Source organism: Trachurus japonicus, chromosome 4, assembly GCF_045865225.1.
Source record: "Trachurus japonicus isolate A0001 chromosome 4, Traja_1.0".
NCBI lineage: Eukaryota > Metazoa > Chordata > Actinopteri > Carangiformes > Carangidae > Trachurus > Trachurus japonicus.
The window spans coordinates 25,408,578-25,433,741 of NC_140910.1; the positions used below are offsets into that span (position 1 = coordinate 25,408,578).

General features: G+C 41.1%; 1 protein-coding gene across 2 annotated transcripts; it reads left to right on the plus strand.

The window, feature by feature from the left end:
* The first annotated feature begins 3,605 nt into the window (after positions 1-3,605).
* On the plus strand, positions 3,606-24,006 carry tie1 (tyrosine kinase with immunoglobulin-like and EGF-like domains 1). 2 transcript variants are annotated; one of them, XM_085774953.1, is made up of 24 exons: positions 3,606-3,898; positions 5,039-5,332; positions 5,473-5,583; positions 5,759-5,914; positions 7,059-7,190; positions 8,792-8,932; positions 9,019-9,147; positions 9,426-9,571; positions 10,513-10,657; positions 10,753-10,911; positions 11,431-11,571; positions 12,662-12,964; positions 13,969-14,259; positions 14,910-15,103; positions 15,201-15,347; positions 15,471-15,534; positions 15,714-15,824; positions 18,286-18,476; positions 18,936-19,049; positions 19,943-20,013; positions 21,449-21,489; positions 21,831-21,927; positions 22,025-22,124; positions 22,924-24,006. In XM_085774953.1, the coding sequence occupies exons 1-24, from the start codon at positions 3,853-3,855 to the stop codon at positions 22,993-22,995; spliced, it is 3,396 nt and encodes a 1,131-aa protein (XP_085631079.1). In that variant the 5' UTR covers positions 3,606-3,852; the 3' UTR covers positions 22,996-24,006. The 2 variants fall into 2 exon arrangements, with proteins under 2 accessions (XP_085631079.1, XP_085631080.1); XM_085774954.1 differs by lacking the exon at positions 12,662-12,964.
* Positions 24,007-25,164: the final 1,158 nt, after the last annotated feature.

Genomic DNA, 25,164 nt, shown 5'->3' on the forward strand with positions numbered 1-25,164 from the left:
GCCTTATTCCACTGAGCTGAGATAATAAGTTTGCGGACCTGTCAGTTTTGTCATCACATAGTGTTGAAAGTCTCCTCGCTTTTGAAAAACGCAACTGACAGGCAGAGCGTTTGAGAGTGTAAACACATTCAGTACTTAGATAGACGTAGTGCTGGAGTGTTATCAGGGGTTTATAGCTTTTTATCTTTGGGGAAATCCGACTTTGTGAGAGGGGGGTCCTTCAGTTCGGTTAATAATTCTCCCACACATGCTCTATCTGCAAATTTGTCTTTGTGTCTTTCATCGTGCTGCTTAAAACAGTTTTTTCTCATACACTCTAACACTAATGTAATCATGCTTGGAAGGAAAAGTTCACACACTATCTCTGTAGTCTGGAGTCTCTGGAAGATGCTTGGTAAAGGTTCCTTTGTCAAACAGCGTGGGGTAAGTTGGCACAGAGGTCAGGGGTTTGTGGCTGCGCTTGGGGAAAGATTCGGGGGGCAGGGGGGGTTGATGTAGTGAGCCTTCAGAGGTGTGAGTGACACCCTTGCTTCGGCTCCCAGGGCCCAGCGGGATCAGTGCGTGTGGAGCCGGGCCAGCTCGCCACACAATGAGGGGAAATGGGAATTTAATACAAACTTTCTCACAAAGTCTCCAAGACCTCCCGCCTCTTTTGTCGGTCTCACTTCCAGACACCCCCATCAGCCTCACCATCACCGCCTCCTCCGCTACAACCACAACAAAATGTCAGAAACCACTAAAACATGCCCAGGAGCTGGTCTGCTACAAATTTACAGCTTAACACAATTTAGGTGGCATTTCCCCACAATCTTTTAGCTGACCACAATGACTTTTCTGAATGGAGTCTGGAAAAAAAAAAGAGGTATGAGAGTGGTGATGTAAACAGCTGCAGCAGATAGAGAATAAATCATTGCAGCCAAGGATAAACGAGAGGAATTCAATTGATTAATGAGGTCATGAAGATGGAAAGTCTAGTGATTGTTACAGCTGTACCTTACACAGATACACGATCCACAGCCACAGAGGATTCAAGGTAGCGTTAATGTGAATTTTATATTAGCTCATGCATTTTTTAACACATGCACATTGTTCTGACAATAATTCAAAAGAAATCAAATGTTGCTGGACTAACATGTTATTGCTTCTGAATTACCATCAGAACACAATGTGCAACACAAACACCTCTGAACAGCAGTTTTTGCTCCTCAAACTGAAGAAACACTTCATCCTCTCTCTTTGTTGTCCAGCCCATCGCTGCACTGCAGTGCATTAAAGACCTGTCATTGTTTGTTACACTGTTATCTGGGGAAGCAATACTGGCCAAGTTGGCCAGCAGACACACCACACAATATCTTTGTCTGACGGTGTCTGTCTTAAAGCGAGCGGCCGCTGCTCCAACAACAAACAGCTCATAGTAATTACTGCAGGACAACAAAGAGTTTTGGACACAATGGCTAATGTCTGAGGAGCACAGACTGTCCTCCACCCTGAACATTCACCCAACAATTTCCTTCACAAATACACACACACACACAAACACACACATGCAGTGTTTTACCATGTGCATGCATAATCTACAGTTGCACTATTCATGCCCACAGTCTGTTACTCCCCTCTCACTCTTGTGCAATAACACACATGTAGACAAATGTTCATGCACACACACACATACACATACAAAAGCACTCATCCCTGTTTTCTGGCTCCTGACAGTATTAATGCAGCCAGAGGCTGAAGCAACTGTGTTGACCCAGCCTCTGTGCTTTTCCCTTTTGGCTTCCTATAGAGGCTCCACCAAGCTGTGTCTGCAACACACAGCACTTTACTATCTTTGCTCTTCTTCCTTTGCTCTCCTCCTCATTTGTTTCCCCAGAATCAAAAAAGAAAAAGACAATCTGTGCATATCTGCAAAAGCGGCAATAATTATCAGAAAACTGTCCCAGTTTTATTTCTGAACAGCATGCTGAAGCAGTTTGATCACATCGCAGTTTGTTTCATGGTGTTATATATTATGAAATGACACGTGCTGCTGCTAGCAGCATGACAGTTTGGTATTATTGTTCTTGCTGTGAAGTTCAGGCCCTTTCGCTGGGTGTTTGTGAAGCTTTTGTAGAGGAAATAAGAGGGTCCTTTAAAAGAAGCTGTTCTGGCTTCTGAGCTACACAGGCCACACTGACAGGTCAAAGGGATCATACAGATCTGAGCCAACCGAAGGCGCCAAGACCCCTTTGTTTGCCAAGAGTCATAATAGCAACACAGTGATTTGCAGTCAAAACAATTCCAACCTGGGTGTACCCACTGCAAATTTGATTTGATTTCTTTTCTTTTCTATTTTTTTTCTTACCTCAGTTAATTGAGTGAGGATAATGGTGTGAACCACTGATTGTGGTTTTTAGTTTGCGATTAAATCACCATTTTATCAGGGAATATATAAGGGCATTTACTTTTTATCCAGACTGGATTCAAGTATCTCAACAAGTTTAAAAGAAAAATTAAAACAAATTATGTTATTCTTTGTTTTTTGGGGTTTGTTTTTTTTTAGTAATCCAGCACACAGTCACCTATTCCTTTCAGGCAAAGGGAAAGCATGTGAGCTCCTGAGATGGAAAACAGGAAATCTCAAACAATAAGAAGTTGAGTCACTTCAAGCTGATTGTCCGAAGCTGCAAGGAAATGTAAAGAAAACATCAAAATCAGCCCGACAGCATTGTGGAGAAAATGAGAAAAGGCGCGTGCAGGCTCTTCAGTTGGATGTTTCCAAGTGGGACAGTGCAGCACTTTTTCAGGACTGGGGCAGAAATGATGGAACAGACACAACAAGTTTATTGTTCATCATTTCCTGAAACTGACTGATTATTACAGTGAGGCAAAGCATGGGGCGGGGGGTTGGGGGTCGACCATAAAAGCTGCAGGGACTGTAACCAACTCATTGAAGTGAGAGAGAGAACAAAGCTGTTGCATTTGGCAAAACATGATACCAGCTGCTGCTGCTGCTGCATTTGGTGTCCTGCAGTATCTCCACCAAGAAAATCAGCTGCAGCAGTGAACTGCCATGTCAGCTTCGGGAGACACATGGAGGGGGGATGCAGAGTTTAGATCCTGGCCAAACACATGCATGTTAAGCTCTGCTGTATTTACTTATCAGCATGCTGGAGAAATCTTTGGCCCAAAGAGCCTGGTGCTTCATGTTTTGCCAGATGAAAAAATGTGCAATATGTTTCTTATAACAAAGAACTGAAATGACCTTTTCAAGAGCACTAAAAAAATATTAGAATAAAGTTATAAACAGTGTAGTTGATATATTCTGTAGGTAAGTAAAAATAATGGTGCCACAGAATACCAAAAATGGTCACCACACCATAAGTTACAGCTGTAACAATAGACACTCTTTAGATATAACACAATCAATTGTATATAATCCGGGAGCCATCAGAGACGCTGCTGTATTGGAAAAAAAACCCAAAAAGAGACAAAGTTTAAACTCATAAATACATTAAGCGGATCGGGGAGGTCTGGAGCGCCAGCAGTCCTCCGCTGTCTGGTGACGCTCTTCCTTCCTTTCCCACCCAGAGAAAGCGCAGCCTTTACCACAAGTCCAACTTTACGCTCAGAGTGAAGGATACAGTGATACGCTCTCTTACAGCTACACAGAAAACACGCTGTGGTCGTTACCTGAAGAGATTTTACACCTGAACCGGAGTTTTGGATTATTCGTTAGAGTTATGCGTAAAAAAGCGCACCGCTCGTCGTGACGCAGCGTCACCCGTTTTGGATGTAAAGATCTCCCCGTGAATCCGGACTGGCATTTGATTTTGTGATAAAACTTTCTCCCCAGTGAGGATTTTATATACCATGAGGATTTTGTGGGTGTTTGTATTGTGCTTCATTCATTTATCAGGTAAGAGGGAACTTCATGTAAAGGGCTGTTTAAGGAGATGTTAAACGGGGCACAATTGTGATCGTCATTTATTTTTGATAACTGTATTGAATTTTATGAAATAACAGCTTCTACATCATTTCGTTGTCGTATTGGCTTATGTAATTGACGTGTTGTTGAAGTTATGTTGTGATTTGTTAAACTGTGAAGACCCTCAGAGTATAGAGCAATGGTCCTTTGGGGAAAAAAGGAGCTCATCCATGTTTCCTGCTATTGTTCTGTGGATCTGGGGCTTAAATACCAGAGAGAGGGAGAAACTGACATTATTGAGTTTGACACTTTTGTTCAACTAACTACATTCCTGGATTTTTTTTTTTTTGTATTTGAATCAACATTATGAACAATGGTTGGCTCAATCACTCTCTCAGGTGTCAGTATAGAGATGCTGTGATTTAAATAAATAAATAGGCAATAGGTCTATATAAGATTGTAGACATTTCGATCTGATATAGAGACAGAAACTTGTGGGTCACAAAGGACTTTTCTGTCATCGTTTGACACTTTTAACATATTTAGAGTGAAGCATGTGGACTAAACCACTGCTGTACACTGTGTGAACTGAGTTTAATATCAAACACAAGATTAATTTGAAATGTACTATAGATATTTGAGAAACAGTGGAGTTGGGTATCCATGTCTGAGGAGTGAGCAGCATGAAAACACCTCATGGAGACACTGAGACAGATGTGAAGCCGAGTGATTAATATACACTCAGTTGCATAGGCGCACCTTACTGTAGTGGAGCCTGGGGGGTCCTAATGTTCAGTTTGCTTTTGAGTGAGAGGTGTTGATTCAACTTAAAGCTTGTTTTCTGGTGCTGTTATGTTATGTTGCATCACGTCTGAGAGGTGTTTTCTGATATTATGTCTAACCAATTTATATCAAGGGTGGTGGAGCAAGTCAAAGTCAAAAATCAAAGAGTCACATGGTTGTGAGTCTTCTCCTGAGATATATGGCTTGCTCATTTCTCTGCCTAAAGACGAAAAATAATAGTATATTCACAATGCAGTGGATGAATGGGATTATGATGTTGCAGGGTCATAAAAAAAAAAAAACATTGCCTCATGGTAGAGATTAAGACACTAATGATCTGTCTTTCAGATGCTGTGATCGACTTGATCATGATCTCCACAGCAGACGCCAGTGTCATCAATCACTTCACTATCTCTTGTATCAGTGGAGAGCGAAGCCCTGAGGTTGAGCTGGAGATCAAGAGAGACAATGAGATCCTCATATTTCCCAAGAAGCCAAATTTTAAAGTGACCAAACCCAGAAACAACGAGGTGAAGGTCAACGATTTCCGTGAGCTGGACAGCATTGGAATCTTCTACTGTAAGCCCTTGCAGGAAGTTGTCCCATTCAAGATGATCACAATGATCAACAACATGGCTGGAGGTGTGTTCACATGTCATGCAACCAGTGTCTTCTTAACATTACTGTACTGTACTTCCTATTCCAGCCTTAATCTTTGTAGTTTTCTAATGCAATGGATAATGTGCTGCAGTGGTAACGTTGTGTTTTTATGGGCCTTACAGCAAATTTTATTCCGACTCACCTCACTATGACTGCTAACAAAGGAGAGACGGTTCACCTCAGCATGGAACTACACAGCACCCAGAAGAGAGATGTGACCTGGAAGTACAACGGTAAGATATCTTACAATTTAAAATCCAGTTAAGAGTCTGTCAACAAAAAAAAGGAGCATAGTTATATTTTTAAAGTAATGAAGGATATCGAACAAATAATGATGTGAGGCTACTTTGTAGCACATTGGAAATTACCCCATAATTATTTTTTTTTTTATGTGTGTGTTTCTTGTAGGAAACTACTATTATATGACTCACTGGAACGATATGAACAATCACACTGCTGTACTGACAGTGGAGAATGCAGCTTTTGCCAATCAAGGCATCTACAGTGCCAGCTATGTGGGGGACAGCCCACTCCATGGGGCCTGGATGAGGCTCATTGTCAGAGGTTTGTTGAGATTTGACTTTCAGGGCCAAATCATATTAAGACTTTTACAACAGTTGTGTAAGTGCAGATGTTATTCAGTCTCTCCCCCAAGAAAATAACTCTTAAAAATACAAAAGTATTGCAAACAACACCAGCATTAAAAAGAAAAAGGTTGTAGTGAGAAAAGGACATTTAACTTATCTTTGTACACTACTATACAAATCTCAATGACTGCATACAAGAGGGAGGACATGACACCATAGAAACATCTGGTTAGTCACTTATGAATTAAAAAAAAGTGAAAAGACTAGTTCTTGACTATATCTTGACTATAGGATTTGACAAGTCACTTTACCTACATAAGCAATAGCACACTGTAAAACCACAGGTTGTCAATTCATCGCCTACTATTTAACAGACAAAAGAGCAGTATCATTCCCCTCTTATTTAAATAGGCAAGTAAGGACATTTCTCAAAATTTTGAAATATTCGCTATCTATCCCCATAGTGGACATTATCCATCCAAATTGTGTGAACTCCACCCATGTTCTTCTTAATCAGTGGTTACGAGGGAAGGATAAAAATACTGCCGAAATCAGCAAGTTGCATATTCAGGGTGGAGAACTTAAAAATGATTTTCTTTGGACACAAATTAGTAAATGTCCTTGAGTGCAAGATAGGGCATCTTATGTTGCAGGAAGAGGAAATACAGAGATGTTAATGTAAAACACACATGTTGGACATGCTACAAGAGACACAACACAGACAGAGGATTAAAACATTGACCATGACATTTAATAACTGTGAAACCACCATGGGTTACATCAGCACTTTTTTTGGTAAGGTTTTTGACAGATCATGTGTTAGTTTCATTTCCTGTACATCAGAATTATGAAGACACAACAACAGCAGTATCAACAACATCTCCACCCTCCACCTGCTCTGCCGGTTTTCCCATGCTCTCTTCTTCCACCAGATGCAGTGGTTTTCATCCACCATGATGATTTCATCTCCTTTTTAGTGCAAATTTTGTTTAATGAATCCTGCAACACTGTGCTTGAAAAACTATCCAAAATCCCATACAAATACACGGAAAACAAAACACATCTGAATTGCACTGTATTAAGCTGCTCTCAGGAAAGAAACCTCTGTCTCTCTGTCTCAGACTGTCCCAGTCAGAAGTGGGGCCCAAACTGCAATGAGGACTGTCCTGAGTGTCTCAATGGAGGAGAGTGTCACGATGCGGACGGAGACTGTGTCTGTCCTCCAGGATTCATGGGAACTCGCTGTGAAACAGGTTTGTATGTGCTCAATACAGTTCAAGTCAGATTTCTGTCATTATCCTCAAGTGTCAGCTGCAGAATAAAATATCTTGGACAGAAAGTTAAAATGTTAATTGCATCAATATGCTCACAGTTTGCACAGTTTTTCACACAGAGTAATACTCCCACATGAGGGGTGCAGATACTCCTCTACCATAATGTACATACTGTATCTACCCTCCTCACATGCCTCCTACACATCAACTGCACCGAACAAGAATCTCCAGTCATGCTAACAGCTCTGCGAGGTTGTACTTAAAACTGTATGTAAGTCAGGGCTGTCTGGAGAGAATTTCATGGGTAATCCATTTTGTAGTTGTCAAGATATTTTACACCAAATCCTAAACGCCAGCTTCATGTTATCACCAGAAGAGACACCAGGGATCATCTAAGTCTTTGGGAAAATATAAACTGTAAAAAGAAAGAGAGATATATCAGTTGTGAGATTTGAATAGAAAGAAATCTGTTTTTTTCTGAACTAGGATTGGGCAGAGCTTTAGAGGGACTGCTGCTTTAGAGGCGGTGGTATTAGTTGAACAAATGACTAACCTGTGATTCTAATTCTACACCATGGGCATTTCTTTGTGACACATTCACTCACACAGTTCATATATGCAAATGTCCATGACTAATATCTTCGTTTCTGACATATATATTGAGAATTATGTTTGATAAGCCAAGTACTCCTCATTCACATTCAATCAGCATTCCCACTCCAATTCTCCTGCACAGGACGAAGTTTGCCTGTTTTTCAGGATATTTCATAGACATTTTGAACAAGGAGTCTACCCAAAACCATATCACAGAAAAAAAACAAAAACAAAAAACAAACATGCATAAGGGCACAGTTTCATTGTACACTAATACCACTGGGTAAAAACTGACACAATTTGGGTCATTGAGGCACCTATGAACACTGGGGTTATCTTGAGCCACTTTACCCCTCTGGAAGTCATTAGGATTCACATATTATCAACAGAAATAGTGGATGTAAGTTTAAAAGCGGTTTGTAACTAGACCACATTTTATTCTGGGTAAACAACTCAGTAAAATACCAAATAAAGGTCAAAAGAATCTATGCTGGATTTGATTAGTGACCGAATGGTTTTCTATGAGGGCACTGAGTAAAGTTAACCCAGCTTTTCCCCCAGTGATATATTGGTCCAGATGGGCCCAGTTGGACCAATTTTGATGCAGTGATTTGTAGGTGTGGTCAGCAGTTCCTATTTATGTTACTTTAGACCTTATGTGAGGTACACCATATTTTGGCTGTGCCTGAAATATGAGTCTTTGCAAATTATAGCCTGGACTGGCCAGGTTTGGTCATATTCAACAGATCTCAGTCTGACATCATCATACTGTCAATGGACTGTATGTTCGTTACCAACTGGGCTTATTTTCTAATCTTTATGCAAATAACGTAATCAGACATAAGGGATTACAGATTAGAACATTGGCAGGCTGGTTACACAGTCCTCTGTGGGGTTTTGCTAGGCAGGTTGAGGCATAACCCTGCAAAATGCAAGGAATTTAAATAAACACATTTGTGAATTTATCTTTCTCTGATGGTTTGTAGCCTGCAGAGAAGGAATGTTTGGTCGAAACTGCCAGGAGTCATGTGGCTCCAACTTGAACTGCAAGGGGCTTCGGTTCTGCCTACCAGACCCTTACGGCTGCTCTTGTGCCAGCGGCTGGTTTGGCAGTCGTTGTGAGAAGGGTAAGCACCCCATCAGCATTGTTTGTCTATGATTTAAAAAGAAAATTAAAGTCATATTAACTTTTACCCTTTTTGCATCCCATTAGCCTGTGATAATGACATGTATGGACCAGACTGCAGGCTGAGATGTAAATGCCAGAATGGAGGTGCTTGTAGCCGTTTCAGTGGATGCCAGTGTCCCACAGGGTGGAGAGGACAGAACTGTGAGAAGTCTGGTAGGTGTCACAATATTCATCGTTATCCATATCATCCTCTTAATTCTTAATTAAACCTCATCGGTAGCACTTTCAAATACAGCACTACCACCTTCTTCCTCATATGGTATCATGCACAAGTTTGAAAATGTGAATGCATTTGAAAAGGTAAAGCTGTAAATCCTACTTATCCATGCACAAGTCATCTCTCTACCATCATCACACCTCTCTTTGCCATCACATCCTTCTCCTCCTTTTGTTTTCTTACTGTCTGTCCCATGCACCTTTCCCCTGATCAGACCGAGCCCCCGAGATCCTGGACCTGCCGACTAATTTGGAGTGGAATCTCAACTCCAACCCCAAGATCCACTGCTCGGCCACAGGAAACCCGCTGCCCAGTCACAACAGCATTGAGCTGCGAAAGTTGGACAGCACTGTGCTCAAGGTAGGAGGACCAGTAGTTTCTAACAACGCTCCTGCCAAGATACTGTAACTTACAGTAAGTCTGGATGAAAATAAACAAGATACACAAGCTGGATAATGTGAATGTTGAGGTTGTCAGGCAGAGATAAAAAACATGGCCACACAGTAAGAGGGGATTGGAATATTTTTCCATTTTGGGAAGTAGCCTGACACTATTTTTTTTCTCACCAGGAGTTACCTGAGACAACTAATACAAATCTAACATTGATGCATTATCTATGAGGCTGGAGAGCAAAGGTGTTTAACTTTGCTTAGCATAAAGGCCAGAAGCGAGAGGAAGCAGCAAGCTTGGCTCCATTAGAAATGTAAAAAATATAAATTGTAATGTAATGTACTTCTTGGTGAACAGTGGCTCAACAACTTTAAGCTCGAAGTGAATGCAAACTCATGAGAAGTGTATTAATTTAAAACTTTGGACAGCTACAGTAGCTAGCTGCTTACAGTCTTTATGCTATGCTAAGCTAAGCTAAACATTTCCAGACTGGAGCACCATATTTAAACACACTGCATAGCCTAAGGAAAAAAGAATTCACACCAGGTCAGACCAGGTGTACGCGCATTTGTCGTTAAATTGTACTGTGCCTTTAAGTCTGACATGGCGTTTACAAGTTTGAGTTCAGCTCTAAGGAAGTCAACACAATGGCCTGAGCAGATAAGGCCGTATCACTGTACAGTGCAAAAGTTAGCCTACCACGTGTTGCCCATAATGTTCAAGTTTTGTGTTATTCTTTTTCTGCTGTTTCCTCAATAATAGAAATAATCTGATTTAAGAAATGCACCAACATTTCCCTTAGGAACAAAGAAATTCCTGAAAGTGTAGGACATTCCTAACATGAAAACACAAGTGAGTAAAAATACAGAAACTGGAAATGGAAATGGAAATGTGTGATATTTTCCTCACAGCCCTCGCACACCATCATAGAGTCGAATAAAAGCACAGCCCTCTTTGAGATCCATCGCCTGAGTGCTCAGCAGAGTGGATTGTGGGAGTGCAGGGTGTCCACCAAAGGAGGCCAGGACTCCCGCAAGTTCAACCTCACAATTAAAGGTCAGTCTGAGAAGATCTGAAATAACATACAGAGACGAGAAGGTGCTATTGTTATGGCGATTGTGAGTGAAGTCTTTTTCCCTATGTCTTCTCAGATCCCCCCATTCCCACATCTCCCCCCAAACTGCTGGAAAGGAGGAGTAAACAGCTGCTCGTTATGCCAGTGGACTCCCACAGAGGAGACGGCCCCATTGTCTCCACCAAGCTCCTCTACAAGCCCGTGGAGAAAGTAGTCTCTTGGTCCTCCATCATAGGTGAGCAGGCAGAGTAACGGCTATTCAGTCAACCTTAATCTCAGAGAGAAGCGTCATGAGAAGATTATTTTTGACTTTCATTTCATTGCTCAGCAGCAGCAAAAGCAAACATTGCAGCAACCAGTCATCACAGCAATTTCAACACACTGTAAGATGAGCCAAGGTTAAAATATCTTATCCACAGTTACAGTGCAACAAATTATTGCTAAAATTCATTGTAAAACAAATTCTAAATGGAAAAGCTGGCAGGGATGGAGCAAAATGAATAAATCATACTTTTAAGAAACAACATACCCATGTTTCTTCTACAACACACCGCAGGTTACATAAACAAAACGATCTTCTCAAAGAGCACTCATTACAACCCACAGAGATCAACCTGTTTTTGATACAATTCATCATTTAAAGATGTTATACATGTTTGTTTTAGGGGAATTTGTCATAGGCTATACAAATCTCACAGGGAGTCCTAACTAATCGATTGTGTATTCAACTGCCCCTACATCCACTTTGTTCCAGTCTACAGTGACAGGGAGCCAATAACGCTGATGAACCTGGAGCCTTCGACGCGCTACCTTGTCCGTGTCCAGCTGAGTCGTCCTGGGGAAGGAGGAGAGGGGGCCCTAGGGCCAGAGGCCATCATGGAGACAGATTGTCCTGGTAAGACCCACAGACAAATGGGCTGTCCAGACCATAGGGAAGAACACAAACATTGTACATGACTATTTTTATCTGGAAAGTCTTGCCTGGGAGGAAATTGTCCATAATTGTGACCACAGGACTTGAGCAATCTTAATAATCTTGTGCCTGGTTAGGGTACTGGTAAATTCAAATCACTTCCCATGCCTTTCCCATGCCTAAAGGAGCCAGTCTTTTCCCCAGTGTGGATATTTGTCCTGGTAACCCAAGTCTCAGGCAAATATAGAAAGATGCCAGTCCACTCAAATTATCTGTGGCAACCTCTTTGGCTAAAATAATATAAAGAGCCTGTGAGTTCGAGTCCAGGAATCACAAACAACCTGTTTTCAAACACCAGTGAGTGGGATTTTGTTCCTCAATGTTTGTGGTGCAGAGGGAGAGAGCAAATCAGAGAGTGTGAGTGCAGGAATGATGATGGAAAAACATAAATAGAGATGTGTGTGTTTTGCAGTGTAACAGTGCACTATTCTGTTCAACTCTTTGGCAATATGTGATTAGGTCCATGTGTAAAAAGGAACAAAAATTGTATTTGTTACAAGGGAACATTGTTCTGTTCTCTTGCACAAGCACTAACTAACATGAGGGAAAGAGACAGGGGCTACGACATGCAGCAAAGGTCTGTTCGCTGGAACTGAACCGAGGACGTTGCGGTCATTTTGAAAAGGAACATAGAACAGTTAAAGATAAAGACAACAAGAGATGAAAAGTTTCACTCGAATGCCAAAGGATTCAAATTTAACAAAGACTTTATTCACAATAGTCATCCATTTAATCACATGTAGGACGCAGAAGCGTGTACATACATTTGCCAAGAACACACAGTGGGCAGGGTCAGGCACAGAGCGGAGAGCACCGTTAGTTTACCTATGTTAACATGGGGTGAAAAAAAGGAACAAGATTTGGAGCTGGTGCCTTCACATTGTGAGCAAATCACTGGCAGTTTTTTATGCTGCGGTGAAATGAATAAAATAAAACAAAATGACTGACTGAGGAGAGATAAAGAAGGAGCTGTTGGTCACCTCAGCTCACCGTGTGTTCTCTGTCACTGCAGAGCCCACAGTTCAACCTGAGATTGACAGCAAGGCGGTGGAAGGCCGTAATGTCACTGTACGCTGGCGACTGCCCGCCAACAACGGCGTTAATGCCGGCACAGCCAGTGGCTTTTTAGTGCAGCTCTACGGGCCGCCGCCCTACAATGAGAAACTGCACAAGAAGACCACCCTGCTCAATGTGCTTTCCACCAAGTTCCACAACCTGGAGTACCAGACAAACTACAGCGTGGTGGTGCGACTCGTCAACTGTGACAGCCAGGGGCCAATGTCCAGGCCCTACCACTTCCACATCAAGAGCCAGGGTAACTAAAACTTCTGCTGATGGTTAGGAAAAAGTTGAAATGGATGCTCCTTTTACAGCAAATGTCACAAGCTTACCATAATATGTTAGTTTTCAATAACAAACAAGTTAAAGAGCTTCTTAGATTCTCTTCAAACACTGGGGAAAAGAGTGTGGCTCTTGCTTGGTGGCTCTCTCTCTCCGCCCACAAACTCTGTGTGAATTGGGGGAAAGTTAAGCAGCTGACTGTTAGTTATCAAGACATAATCTGGTCTAGTCAGAGGGGATCAACAAGTTAGAAGCATATACGTATATTTAACAGAGTTAATGCTTTTAAACCCTAATCTTTGATACTAGAACTTTCCTTTCCTTTTTTTTTTTTTTTTTTTTTTTAAATTTACACTGGAAATGTACAGCATCATGAACTTTCAGGGTACCATTTCCCTTTTTAGTCTCAGTGTAAAAGTACAGAAATGATGGGAAGCCCCTGAAGTACCCTGTGTAACTTTAGAAAAGTGAGAAAAAGTGCTGTGAAGTCTTAGCACTACGCAGTGGTTACAGGGTGAAATTTCATTTCTTTCACATTTTACCCTCCCCTTCTTTTTTTTAACCCATATATATATACACACACATACATAAGACAAATAAAGAAACAGAAAGCACAACAAACAGAACAGGAGAAAATAAAAAAAATCTAAATCAATAAAAATAAGTGAAAAAGCAGCAACCCGTCTTCACTGACAATAGTGGATATTTGCACATATATGTGCTTACATGCACAAACATACACATAAGCGTGCTCGCTACACATATGTACACCCACATAGTCATACATACACATAGATTTTACAGAGATACATATATTTAATATTAAGGTCTACCCTGCTCTACAGGGCACCGATTCAGGGCTCAACCAACCAGAACCAGAACTTTCCACAATGATCCGAGCACCAATTTTCTTGAAGAATATCAGGCAATATAATCTGTATTGACGACACTAACAACAGTAATCTCTTTGTGTCTCAGGCCCATCGTCCCCACGCAACGTCCAGGCCCTGCCCCTCTCCATGTCAGCCATTCAGGTGAGGTGGCAGCCCCCCGAAGATCCCAATGGAGGCATCATTAAATACATCATTGAGTATCAGCCGGTCGGCCATGGGAGCCCTCACCCCTGGGTGGACACAGACGATGGGAACAAGACCACCAAAGATGTGACGGCACTGAACGGCAGCACGCTCTATCAGTTCAGAGTGAGGGCTTTCTCCAAAGTGCCGGGAGAGTGGAGCAAGGTTGTTCAGGCCATGACACAAGGGGATGGTGAGTAGGAGATTGCTGTCTACTTACCCACCTTCATCCAGCATTACATACTACGGATGTGCTATAAACTGAAGAAGGTTCATTCTTTCTTTGCTGCACATTTGGAGCTCCCAACATGCTCTTAAAAATTGTGTTCAGAAACATTTGGACAGCTTTCTACTTATAAGATATTTGGAAATTAGATATGAAAAGTTGGAAGAAATCTTGGTATAAGCCTTTTCTCTCTGGGCTGGCACGCTAGGGCCGCAGTACAGTAAAATTGAATTGGTAATCTTTTCAAAAGGAATGATTAAGTAGTTCACCATGCTGACATAAATTAAAGGCTCTTCATGGTTTCTTGGATGTTAAATTTATTTTCCTTCCAAGCCTAAAAATAGTTCCCAGTGGAAAATCTCTTCTCTAATGTGCTTGAGGTCAGTGTTGTGCTTTTCCCAGGTGCTGCTGGACAGGACCACCCACAAAGAGACAGGGATTTACTCATGATCATAATAAATCCCATCAAACAGTCTATTTATCTCCACTGTCTGAAAATCATCCTCACCTCTCTACTTCTTCTTCTCTCCTTCTTGGACCCCACCCCCACCTTCCCTCCCCTCATTCCATCTCTTCTCCTCTGCTATTTTTCTTTTTTTTTTCTTTTTTAAATAAAGGCCCTCAGAGTTTAACCCCGACCACCCAGGGTGTGGCTAGGAGGCCTACTGGGGACAGTTACCAGCTGTTGGTGGCAGTTGTTGGCTCTGTGACCGTCACCTGTGTGACCATCCTGTTGGCCCTGCTGGCTCTTTTCTTCATCCGCAAGACGCTGCTCAACCGTCGACGCACATTCACCTACCAGTCTGGATCAGTAAGAGTTAAACATTTTACCAGAGAAAGCTACAGTATGACTTCTTTTTTTTTGAATATCCATCTTTAATATTATGTGTATTTGTTTTTATCCCCAGGGTGAGGAGACTATTCTGCAGTTCAACTCAGGAACTCTGACCCTGACACGGAGGCCCAAACCCACCCCAGAGCCCCTCACCTACCCAATCCTCGAGTGGGAGGACATTAAGTTTGAAGATGTCATTGGAGAGGGCAACTTCGGCCAGGTGTTTGCACTTTTAATGTACTTTTTTGACAGTGAAATCAGTGGTTCGTACTGTACCATTCTTTACAAACAGGGTCAAATGTTTAAGCTAACAACTTTTTTTACACTTTATTTTTAAAACCAGGTGATCAAAGCCATGATCAAGAAGGACGGCAGCAAGATGAGTGCAGCCATCAAGATGCTGAAAGGTAATTCTTCGCTCACAAAACTTTCACAGATGTGTGTAAATGTCACGGGCAAACACACACTGACACAGAGCAAATATAATCCCAGAGCAGTGCATTGTCTGACTGACGGGAGCTTTTCATCTCAAAGTCGAAGCTGCTTTGTCTAACAGTGCTGCTGTGTGCGCTGATCTTTTCTACAGAGTTTGCTTCAGAGAATGACCACAGAGACTTTGCAGGGGAGCTGGAGGTGCTGTGTAAACTAGGCCAGCATCCCAATATTATCAACCTCATCGGAGCCTGTGAGAACAGAGGTGAGTCAGCGACACCTAGTGGTGGTTACGGATATTGACCGGCTTTCACTTTTTTCATTCTCACAGATTGCTATGGTGGACTGTGCTGTTTTCAACAGTGATGGTTTGTCTCAGCTATGTGTAGGCTGGAGTTTAGTATCCAGGTCTTATAAGTACCATATATTTCATTAAACAACGGATGGATGGGGAAAAAAATACATTTTGAGAAATGTAGAAATTCAATATAGTTTTATCTTGTGAGATGTTAGTATTGGTTTTACAAAGCACTTACTATGTCAGACAATATCCTTAGCAGGTCCTGGTGTAATGGCTCTTCATACAGCTAATTACTCCCCAGTATGTAGCTCGTTAAATTCTTTCTACACTAGAGATCCAAGCAGATACTCCCCATCCCATCTGACTCTCTGTCATCTGCACCTGGAAATCCCCCGAATGTGTCCAATCTAAACAATCCCTTGTCTGCCAGAAGCATTTTACACTATCGCATTTGTTTGATTTGTCCGTTTGCCTCCTCATAACCAAACTGCTGTGGCATGTATTTATGTATTTGTATAAGGTTTCCTTGGCCCCAGTTCTTACCATGAAGTATCGGTTTCCTCCAGCTACATGGCCGATGGCTTCTGCGCTGAATAATTGAATTGCTGGTGTTTGATCAAAGATTGATACCATATGAGAGAGGAAGTCCAGTATGGAAAGTACATCAGTGAGGACATTACGAAACCAAAATCAGCCTTGAAAAGCAAACACCTGAGTAATTCAGTGTGTCTCCCCATTGGTCTCACTCCTAAGTAGCGCCCAACTCTGACAACCTTCACCCTGCTGCTGTGTTTACATCTGCTGTTCAACTCAACGTTCACGTCTTTGGATCAATGTGACATCACAAAAATGTAAATTTACCACCTCAACCTCAACTACAGCAGCAGCACCTAATGCTTGTGATCAACATAGTTTTTGAACAGTCATAAATATATGTAGTATATACAGACAGTATATATTTTCTTAGGTATTTTCTTCATTTAGTTATTTTGCATCAACCAATTTAGGCCACATCTACTTCAGAGGGGTTTTATATTTAAGTTATACATATATAAGTGCTGTTTATTCATTTTTTTATTTATGTTTATTACTTTCTGGAAAGACTGGCTCATGTACTGTATATCAAACAGGTAGTGAGATGAAGTAACAAGGAAAGGAGAGGGGGCTAAAGAGGGAAAGGAATGAAGTATAGAGGAGGAAAGGAAGCAAGTTAAAACAGAAAAAGGTAAGAAAATAAAGAAGGAAAGCAATCAGAAGGAGAGCTCTAAATACAATCTGCATGTGGTCTCATGTCCTGCCTGTCTCTTTGCGTGGGCTCTTCCCTCTGGGACAACCTGTTAAAGTCTTTTATTGCAACAGAAAAGTAGTAATACAAGCTGTTACTCAATTGCTGTTTTTGGCATTTGGCAGTTTTCTACATTTTTTTCGTCCTGATATCAGTTTTTTTTATTCATTTGATCCACTGAGCGTCTGTCCAAAAAATGGAGATATACGGTTTTGTTTGCTTCTCGTGCACTTTCTCATCTTACAGAGATCTGGAACATTATTCACCCTTTAGATATCAACATTGTGAAAGAATTAGGTGTGTTCAGGGGAACCTCGGGACAGGAGAAGAAAATGAGCACAGCAGATATTTGATAGATACTCAAATGTCACTGGGGAGATAGAGATTTGAAACACAAAATAGGCTGCATAGTTTCGTTCAGCTACCATAGCATGAAACGTTTGCTTCTCTAGACTTTGGTCAGCTAATCTGCATGACATTTTCCTTCCTGTAGTTAAAAAAAAGACACACAAAACAATGTATTTCTGATTTGTAAGGTGATAAAATCCATATAGTATCACTATAGCTATTATACCTAGAAAGATATTGAGCTAAGAAATGATTTTGGGAAATGTTAACTGCAGGAAACACATCATGTCCTGATTGACATAACCTCTTGTAACTCTAAAAGGACATAATTTGTATGAGGTCCCAGTTCCGTTTGACCAGTCCCGTCCATTTCCCTGTTATTCTTTCCTCCCACATACAATACTATAACTAACTGTGTCAGGACTCTGGTGAAATCAACATGAAAACCCTCCAACAAGCACAACTGTCTCATGACCTGTAGGAACTCTGGCCTGTCTATTAACAAAGCCTCAGCCATCTGGTTGAGCACTGGGAGGATTTCATGAAAGGTCTGGTCAGCATCAAGTCAGAACTGTTAAAGGGCCAAGCCTCTTAACAGGTGTAACAGGGTCTCCTCCTGGGCCAATGCAGAAAGGGCAGCCAAGGTCCTTGAGGAAGAAGACATTCCCATTGTGATGGCTGGGCTGAACTGCTAACAGCTTGGGCGGACACAAGATAGAATATTTATGAGAAAGATCCATCACTTTTTTTCTTTTTTTTTTTAATGATGATGATGATTGTCTCTGTCTCTAGGTTACCTGTACATCGCCATCGAATATGCTCCCTACGGTAACCTCCTCGACTTTCTGAGGAAGAGTCGAGTGCTGGAGACGGACCCTGCCTTTGCCAAAGAGCACGGCACCGCCTCCACCCTCACCTCGCAACAGCTGCTGCAGTTCGCTGTAGACGTGGCCACTGGGATGCATTACCTTAGTGACAAACAGGTAGGAGGAGATAGGGTGTGTGTGTGCAATGTTGTTATCTCTGATTTTAAGTTTTTCATAACATCTGCATCCACTAGTTGACAATGTTATCAAATAACTTCTAAAAATGTAATTATAAATGACTTTCTAATGGGGCAGAAGTGTAGTAATGTAATAAAATGAATTGTGCATTTTCGTATGATTCTAATGTAATTTATGTATTACATGGACTATCCTTATTACTTCATAAGCAATACACTCATAATAGTATTTTGAACACGTCGAACTGAGGTTTTAAAAGTTTAGTAATTCAAATGAGGATTTTTAAGATTGTGCTATGCCATTATTAAGCCTGTGTTGCATTATCAGGACATAACTGCATTATACATGTATAATCATATTAAAAGCTTGTTCATATCTTTTGTCCATTAAGATGGACATTTAATAACGACCTCCTCCTCTTCACTCTGTCGGCTTCAGTTCATCCACAGGGACTTGGCAGCCAGGAACGTTCTCGTAGGGGACAACCTCGTGGCAAAGATCGCAGACTTTGGCCTCTCCCGCGGCGAGGAGGTTTACGTGAAGAAGACGATGGTGAGTGGTGAAGCCACGGACAGATTCAACCAGCGCACCATAGATTTTGTGGGATGCTAGTTGTCTTGGTGAAAAGAATATGTCACGTGTTGAAGACATTGACTAAAAGTGAAACAGCCAAAGACTGATCAGTTGCACTGGTAAACAGTAAGAAATGGTGAAGGGATGATTGATGCACATCATAAGTACCAGGACCAGCTGCTCCTGAGGGTTCCCAAAACTAGGAGGAAGCTCAAAGGGGACAGAGCGTTTTCTGTTGCAGCTCCAAAATTGTGGAATGAACTACTGCTGCGCATTAGTCAGTGTCTAATTTTAAAACTCTTCTTAAAATGCACATCTTTTCTTTGGCGTTTCACACTATGTAGGTTGTTGATTTTATGTGCAACTTTATCTGGGGTGGACAGTCAGTTAATTTATTATATTTTATTGTGTCTTTTATCTTTAGTATTTTGTCTTTGTATTATGTTTTATGGTTTTTATTTTACTGTACAGCACTTTGGAAACCTTTGTGCTCTATAAATAAAATGAATTTGATTGGATTAGAATGTACATTTGATTTGTGACACTGCAGTGTAACATCTATCTATCTATTTTTCAGACTCCAAATTTAATTAGATGCAATGAAATAGACCAGGTATGTTGTTTAGCTTGCATCTAGTTCTGACAGATCAGCTGTAGAGGACACTGTAGTGTATTATGGTGGCACAGCAATGTAGACCAGGGATATGCAGTGTTACTGTAATAGGGACTCAATCATCAGCATATGGCATCACAACAATGTGCTATTCTGTAATACAGACTTGATCTTTTTCTTATCTTTTAAATTTATTTTTATTTTTATGTTGTTTGTCTTTCATGTGGCAGAAGGTTTGACATTTTTGTTTGGCTTTCAGGGGAGGCTGCCTGTACGCTGGATGGCCATCGAATCCCTGAACTACAGCGTATATACGTCCAAGAGTGATGTGTGAGTTAGAGTCACCTCTTACGTAAAACTAACTTGCACCTGTTGCTCTCACGGCAAACAGTTAGGGGAGTTTTGTGACAGGCCCATGTACGTAAATCACTGTGAATCTGAAACTGTTAAATCAACAAATAGACTTTTTTCTGAGCTTTATTAGAGAAGTGAGTAGCATGGCAGACAACATGGCAGATGTTGAAAACAGTGGTTAAGTGGTTAATGAACACTTCCTGAAGTAGATGTGTACTGCGCCCTGATAATCAGCAGTTTCTAATCAAGAACAGATTTTTTTCAGCACTCATTTCTACCATAGCTTTACAGGAACCTCGTTATAAGTATTTCACCTCCTAGTGAAGTTTCTATTACATGCAAAACAAAGCTCCTTGCCACAGAAAACAACAAATCATCCCTCTGTCACTGGAGAAGTGATAATAGTGTGCTGTGTAACTGATAAGCACAACCAGGAAGCCTTGGGTACAAACGAAGCAGACAGACTGAGACGTTGGTCTGTCAACTGGAGCCTATTTATACACAGCGGAGAGCGTGGGTTAGCTAACGGAAGAAGTGTGAAGGCTGTCTGTGGGGTCAGGGAGATTTGTGAAGAGTAATAAAAAGAATAAAATAAAAGTGTGAAGGCAAGACAGGAGCATGAGGGGTGAAACGCAGTGCACGGAAGAGACTTAAGACTTAAAACAACAGGACCAAGGGGCCGGGCAGGTGGCACAAACAGCGCTAGTCTGCTCCACCACATCTGATTATCTACCACACAGTACTGTGACGTGCAAAATTGGTGGTGTTTCTCTTGAAGTCTCTAATCAGTCTGCAGGAAAGATGTTGAGGTTTTATGATGTTGAGACACACCGTGGTTCCCCAACAGGTTCTCAGCAAATGTGCAGAATACGTTTAAACCATTAAAAATCTAACTTAAACATTTGCATATTCAAATGAACTTGTGAGTTTTTCCTATGCAATGCAGTGTAAAATCACGGCAATTGGGACATTTTGCATGCAACAGCAGCTTTTGCTTCGTAATATTAAAGGTTTTATTAATACCAATGATCTACAAAAAAAGTCCCTTAAGAATTCACTCTATTTTTTATGAAATTCTTAGATTTCATTCCTTTTTCTATACATGTTCTACTTGGTTTACTGACGTTTCTTTTTTGAATATATATATATATTTTTTTTTTTTTTTACAAAAAATAGAAGAAAAGAGAAAAAAAAACTACATACAAAATGGGCATACAGCACCTGACATTGTTAAATGAAGTAAGAAAAGGAAAGACAGAGGCTATATGAGGATACTGTATACAATGAGCAAAGTTGCCCAATGCCTTCTGTCTCATGATACCATCAGGGGTATGAATAAAAAGCAAAACAAAACACAAACACACAAAGGTTTACTGACATTTCCGTCTCATCCTTGTATCTCCTCTCCCAGGTGGTCTTTCGGTGTTCTCCTCTGGGAAATCGTAAGCTTAGGTAAGCAAGCACACAATGTGAAATGGACCCAGTGACTTTCAGCTAAAAAGAAAAAAGGTTTACAGATCTCATAGCCTCAATTATACAGGCCGGCAAATGCTCAGTGTCTTGTTGCTTCATTGCAGTGTTTGGTAAACAAGTCTGACTCTTAGGATCTCAGGTTGCAGGTTTTGAGATTATATCTACATGATGTTGTGTTTTCCTGTTTTTGGAGAGATGATAACATGATACTTATGATCCTTATCACTGCCTTGCCCACAATCATAATCTCAGTATATCATAAAATGTGTTTTCTCCTCTTCTCATGTGTGTGTGTGTGTGTGTGTGTGTGTGGATCTCAGGTGGCACACCATATTGTGGGATGACATGTGCTGAGCTTTATGAAAAGCTGCCACAAGGATTCAGGATGGAGAAACCCAAAAACTGTGATGATGAAGTGTAAGTGTTCAGAAGCTAATGGTTAGCTTAGCATCTTTTTTGGGGGTTCCTCTGTTTGCCCACATTCATGCATGTCTCTGTCTTTCTCTCTACCCAGCTATGAGCTGATGAAGCAGTGCTGGAGGGATCGGCCTTATGAGAGACCCCCCTTCTCACAAATTTCAGTCCAGCTCAACAGGATGCAGGAGGCCAGGAAGGTAATGCTGCATTCATACCCTGCTGGCAGGCAGAGAAATACAGGGAAATGTCCTGCTGTTGCCATTTTTCCAAGATGTTTACCTGGTTTGCAACCATTTTGGCACCAGTTTGTTGGTATCTTTGTCTCCTCATGTTACAATAAGGCCTAGTCCACACCTGCTCAGGTATTTTTGCAAACTGAGTTTTTCTTCTGCCATTTGAAAAAGAATTCACATCCACACCAACACATTTGAAAAAAATCTCTGTCCATATGTAAGCGTAATAAAAACGCTGTGCATTTTACCTTTTAAAAATGCACTAACCAATCATAGCATATAAGCACCAAAGCGTACTTCTAGTCTGATCTCTGTTTACTATATCTACTGTATGACTACCGTCATACTTTGTGTTGTAAAGAGCCGTTCACATGTAGCATCTATGCTGTCTATCCTGTGCACACAAATCCATTATCCATGTAAATGTGCGACAAGCGCGCAAAGCGACACCATAGGTGCGACACACGTGCAGCAAGCGGACCGCATATCATGTGATAAGAATAATAATCAGCAGCAACAGGCCAGTCTACTGCCCAGAAGGCGTTCTTGAAAATACTCGTTTTTAAGGACCAAAAAAGCTGTATAGGTGTGGATGATACTGTAGACCCAGAAGCATAGAAAAGTATCAGTTTTTGGCCGTTTGCGTTAATGTGTGGACGGGGCCTATGACGTGATGAAAACGGTCCCAGCCCCAAGACACAGATTAAGCAATACGATACCAAAAATACGTCCTCCTAAATTTTTGTTAATCTCCATCTTCCAGGCTTATGTGAATATGGCCCTCTTTGAGAACTTCACCTACGCTGGGATCGACGCCACAGCTGAGGAGGCCTGACTACCAGCCCCCCCAGACCCTAGCATGTCACGTAGCCCCAAGAGGAAGTCCCGAGGATGGTCGCCACGTTACTGCCACCTCCCTGCCGCTCAACGTCGAGACAGGAGGACACGGCGCTCTTACAGAACCACCCAGCTATAGATGTAGGACTGTGAAAGGACACTGTGGAGTGCGGTGATATCACAAGTGATTTGGAGATGTGGAGTATCGCTGGGCTTGGATGGAGAGATGCGAGTGCTGACAAATCTTTTTGGGAAATGCTGACCCCTCGCCATAACAAACCGTTCCCAGAGAAAAAGACACAACATTGTAACTCTTGCTTTTTAACAAAGGTTACAATGCTGGACCCTTTATTCTGAGAGTTGAGAGGGGAAGTGGCAAATAAGGAGCTATGTGACTTGCTATAACACCACAGGGTCTGTGGGGTGTCAACGCTGGACTTTATTTCCTTTCCATTACACTAAATGGTGAAGGAAATCTTTTCCTGAGGATGAAATTAAAAGGCACAGTGTGGATCACAAACATTCAGATTCTCAGACTGCTAGAATCGGAGGAAAGACATTCAATGTAGCACTTAAAAAACAGCCTCAATCATGCAATCTGTGTCTTTTAGTGTTTTGCCTATCACTGCCATGTGAATGTAACTACTAATGTATAGTTTGTCTCTTTTTTTTTAAGACCACGTGGGTGAATCAGCTCACTCCTATATGAACCTAGTCAGAGTTACAGACTAATATAACTGCAACCAAAATAGATGCTCGGTGTGTTGCATTCAAAGCTCAACCACATGAGCAGTTCTCTGGAAAATGCTACTAATAAAAGGGCTGATGATGCACTGCAGCCTCTCTTCCAGCTATCGCCTTTATAGTTTACCTTTATCACTATGCAACGTAACGCAATGTATGGTATGTATCCACCACATAAGAATGTACAGTATGTCCTAATTAATTGGTTCCTTGAATAAAGCGTTTGTGTGATGACTGGACTCATCAACACAAGTTGATAAGTTTACACTGATGACATGGCCTTTGGCAATGATTACTTTGTTGTGTTTTGCTGTTGTTGTTGTTGTTTTTGACCTCCTTTCTAGTGAGCATGGTGAGAAACCACAGGCCATGCTGGGGGACAAGGTTTAGGAACACTGATCTCCCCTGCTGCACTGAGCTGATCTGTCACTGAGTTTCCTCCACAAACTAACCGCAGGCTGAGAACTGTCTGTCACGGTTGCAGCGGTCTCTGCACACACATACACCAGCTATATAACACATAGACCCATGTGAAAAAAGGGAAGTGAAAGTTATTTTTACTTCCATGTCTGAAAACCTACACCAAGTAAAACCAAAATTGTTTTAACACAATATTCCTTCAGATTCATGATGGTTATAATGTGCAGTTTTTAATACTTGCTGTTTATGGTCATATGGAGATGTAGTTTGTGCTGCTTTTAATTGTAATGCATTTTTGCAGTTCTGTCTTATTGATATGGGATGGACAAGAAACAAGTCACAATTGTACAATTCAAATGGCACCACAAAGTGCAGCCTCAAAAAGTTGAACTAGCAACTCTTTAAATCAGAAACTTTCAACACAAACTTAACTCATATTATTTCAAAAGTTGGTGGTTAAGTAAAGAAACCGAGAACAGAAAATAACCTAGGCCAAAAACCAAAAACCAAAAACCAAAACACTGAAAGAAATTATTATGCCAATTTTTAGTATGTTGCGTTTATGGCTATGACTGTGTATTTACCTCACTAAAATAAAGGCATTGCAATTTCATAAATTAATATTCATACTTCAAAGAATACACAGTTACAAAATTATATATAAAAAAAATAAAAAAATTATTAAGCACTGACATTCCAACAATGCAAAAATAAAAATAAAATTCTACATGAAATGTTTTACTTGACCCCATAACATACAGGCCTAACTGAAAAAAATTAAAATTAGATATGTTATATATAGGCTAGATCTATATCTATATGCCACAGTGTTTTTACCTCTAAGGTTTTCACTAACTGGTGAGTGTGTGAGTGTTTTCACACTTACTGGTGATACATGGTTTCATTTTTCAGCTACATGTTTGTTTTCACTCAGGTCCAAACACCGCACCACTGACAGAGCGTCATGCTTCCATGACTACTGACCTGTTTGATGTTACATGGG

What these genes read in the sequence shown, in the direction of transcription:
- tie1 (XM_085774953.1), top strand. Translation starts at nt 3,853, where the DNA reads ATGAGGATTTTGTGGGTGTTTGTATTGTGCTTCATTCATTTATCAG. An exon ending in TGGACAGCACTGTGCTCAAG is followed by an intron (nt 9,572 to 10,512) that starts GTAGGAGGACCA and finishes TTTTCCTCACAG; the next exon opens with CCCTCGCACACCATCATAGA. An exon ending in GTTCAACCTCACAATTAAAG is followed by an intron (nt 10,658 to 10,752) that starts GTCAGTCTGAGA and finishes ATGTCTTCTCAG; the next exon opens with ATCCCCCCATTCCCACATCT.